General features: G+C 48.7%; 1 protein-coding gene across 1 annotated transcript in view; it reads left to right on the top strand.

The window, feature by feature from the left end:
• The first annotated feature begins 2,355 nt into the window (after positions 1–2,355).
• Positions 2,356–3,480, top strand: part of PANX3 (pannexin 3) — an 8,555-nt gene continuing 7,430 nt past the window's right edge. The window contains exon 1 of the mRNA XM_006775109.2: positions 2,356–2,536. Within this exon, the coding sequence (XP_006775172.1) occupies positions 2,356–2,536 (181 nt within the window). The remainder of the gene's footprint in view (positions 2,537–3,480) is intronic.

The raw sequence follows: 3,480 nt of genomic DNA, 5'->3' as shown, positions 1-3,480 counted from the left end.
CTCTCTCTCCCTCTTCCTTCCTCTCTGAAATCAATAAAAATACATTTTAAAAAAATGTTGAGCAGAGAATCCAGACACAAAAAATGTATACATGTAATTCCATTTATATTAAGTACAAAACAGGCACAAATGAATGGTTCTCAAAAATACGATGTAGAGCAAAAGAAGCCCAATGCAAAAGAGCACACACACGTGATTCCATTTTTGTAGATTATAAGGCAAAACTAAACGATGCTGTTAGAAGTTATGATAATGATTACCCTTTGGGAAATGGCAGTTATTACAAGAGCACACAGGTGGCTTCTGGGTGCTAGTACCATTCAGTTCCCCGATCAGATGAGAGCTGACTGAACTGTACACTTAGGATATGTGCTTATGAATGTAAGTTTATATACTTCAGTAAAGATGTAAACTACTTTTTTCACCCGGGCTGGTGTCGCTCAGTTGGTTGGGCATGGTTCTGTGCCCCTGAGGGTTGCCAGTTTGATTCCTGGTCAGGGAACATACCTGGGTTGTGGGCTCGATCCCCGGTGGGGAGTGTGCAGGAGGTAGTAATCTGTGTTCCGCTCTCACATTGATGTTTCTCTCTCTCTCCCTCCCCCTGCCTCTCCCTCTAAAAATCAATACAAATATATATTTTTTAAGTCAACTATTTTTAAAAACCAAAAGAAAATACATGGATATAAACCCAACAACACACATTTGTCAAAAACACACATAATGAAAAGATTCAGAAATGAGAGTATGGAGAGGCTAAAGGGAAATGAAATAAAGGATCCCTTTTCTTGCTCCCATGCCCGGGCCACTCTAGTTAGCACACACTGAGCAGCTCTGAATCAGAGCTGGCCTCTAGCCTGGGGATGGCGAGAGAGACAGGCCCAACCCAAACATTTGTGGGCCCAGGAAAAACAGTTCAAATAGAGGCCCACATATCATATATCTAAAAAATTAAACGTTATAAATAAAGCTAGCAAACTGTTACATAAAATACATTCTATTTGCCTACCTTGACATATTTAGACACACACGCACACACACACCAATTCATAATTATCTGAATGTCAGATTTAAATTTAGATTCCTCCCAGGGCCCTTCTTCCCAACACGGCTAAGCCCCCACATTGCAAGAAGCCTCATAATTGCATGTGCGGGCATCCCGGGCTTCTAAATTCCATCCAACTCCCTCAAGGCACCTCTCCTTAGTCCTAGGGGTGCACACCAGCAGCACGATCTGTCCACGAGAGGATACACCCAAGGAAAAGGCCTGCACAGGCCCTGGGAACAGACTGGGGCCATCTGGGCACGGAATTACAGCGTCCCAGGTGCCAGAAGAGTGGTCTTGAGGAGACTCTGAAGGGGTGCATCCCCTTGGCCCCACGGACTCTTTGCCTCGTGAGAAGGCCACCGCCGAAGGGGACCAGGGTGAAGGCCAAAGTCGGGGCCTCTCAGGGCAGATGCCTCACTCACCCGACCCCACCAAGTGGAAATAAGAGTTGCTATTTACCCTACACTTTACAAAACGCCTTCACATATGATACTCTCAGTCTTGCCTCTCTGTCTTATAAGATTACAACATCATTCCATTTGATAGCTGATACTCCTGGCCAAAGTCACACAATAAAAATGAGTCCTGCTCGGTCTCCCGTGGAAGCCTTTGAAATTTTCAAATTTCAAAGGTCACTTCTTTACACTATTTAACACTGCCACCCATCCCTCGGTTCTCTAAAGAACTGATGAAGGCTAAAAAAATATATATATATAAATATGTGGAAGGAAATTTAACACCAAATGCAGAGTCCTTTCTGAGAAAGAACCCGAGATCAAAGCACATCTCATCACTGGGACACAGAATACTATGTAGTAGTAGTCGTAACCCCAGCTGAGTCTTGGGGTCCCTATCTCCACCCCAAACCACAAAATGAGCACCTTCAACACAATTAAGCCCTCTCCACCCAAATTCCACACCAATTACATGGGAGGCCGGGCCTCACAGCCCGCCTTCCCTCCACCACCCCACTAAAAATACTTTATTAATAAGAGGGCAGCATAAAGCCACAGACCTCCAACGGCTCCGGGGCAAGCCAGAGAGCAGCCTGACACCAGCAGCCCCTGCTGACACCCGACCCTCCTCTAGCGAGGACCCACGATGCGAGACCTCCCTCTAATTACCAGGTATCTGGCTCCGGGGCCGGCCAGTTATTTAGAGAACCAGCGCCTGCTCCTGGCACAGATGTCCGAGAGGCTGGGGTTGCAGGCTCTGTCTGCTCAAAGCCAGCTGCCCCGAGCTGCCATCTCCTCACTCTACCATCCTGGGACCCCTCCTGCTGCCTCTGCACCCCAAAGCTCAGCAGCATCATGTCGCTTGCACACGCAGCTGCAGAGTACATGCTATCAGACGCCCTGCTGCCCGACCGCAGGGGCCCCCGCCTCAAAGGACTGCGCCTGGAACTCCCCCTGGATCGCATCGTCAAATTCGTAGCCGTGGGCTTCCCCTTGTTGCTGATGTCTCTGGCCTTTGCCCAGGAGTTCTCCTCCGGTAAGTGGCTTCCCAGACCCAGTACATAGGAGGTCTCTCTCTCTCTCTCTCTCTCTCTCTCTCTCTCTCTCTTTCATTATATGTGCATACTATTGATTTCAGAGGAGAGGGAGAGATACAAGCATCAATGAGAGAATCATTGATTGGCTGCCTCCTGCACACCCCCTACTGGGGACTGAGCCGGAAACCTGGGCTTGTGCCCTGACCAGGAATCAAACCATGACCTCCTGGTTCATAGGTCAATGCTCAACCACTGAGCAACACCGGCTGGGTAGTTCACTCTTTACATGGGTTCTGATGCAAGGCAGCTCCCACATTGTCTGGGTGGTATGACTGGCCTGGGCATTACCCAGCCGGCTGGGTAGGATGCATTTAGGGCACCAGAAAAGTAGGGGCACCAACATTTTCTGAAAGTAATTTCCAAAATTTTACAATAAAAAAGATTTTGTTTAGCCCTAGCTGGCTTTGCTCAGTGGATAGAGCGACTGAAGGGTCACGGTTCGATTCCTGGTCAGGGCACATGCCCAGTTTGTGGGCTCGATTCCCAGTAGGGGATCTCTGAAATCAATTAAAAAATATTTTAAAAAATTTTGTTTAAATTTCAGTATTCATGTATTTTATGTCATTGCAATAATTAAACCTTTATTTTATACTAGGGGCCCGATGCACGAAATTCATGCACTGGGTGTGTGTGTGTGGGGGGAGTGTCCCTCAGCCCAGCCTGCCTCCTCTCACATACTGGGAGCCCTCAGGCGTTGACCCCCATCAGCCTCCGATCACAGGATCGGCCCCTTGCCCAGGCCCGACGCCTCTGACAGAGGTGTCAGGCCTGGGCAGAGGACCCTCATTTCCCCCCATCACTGGTTCTGCCCCCAGCCCAGGCCTGATGCCTCTGGCCCAGGCATTAGGCCTGGGCAGGGCACCCCCACACCCCTCCGATTGAT

This window comes from Myotis davidii, unplaced genomic scaffold, assembly GCF_000327345.1.
Source record: "Myotis davidii unplaced genomic scaffold, ASM32734v1 scaffold148, whole genome shotgun sequence".
In the NCBI taxonomy this organism is placed as follows: Eukaryota; Metazoa; Chordata; class Mammalia; order Chiroptera; family Vespertilionidae; genus Myotis; species Myotis davidii.
The sequence above is the reverse complement of the archived record's forward strand: the minus strand, read 5'-3'. Positions and strand labels throughout refer to the sequence as shown.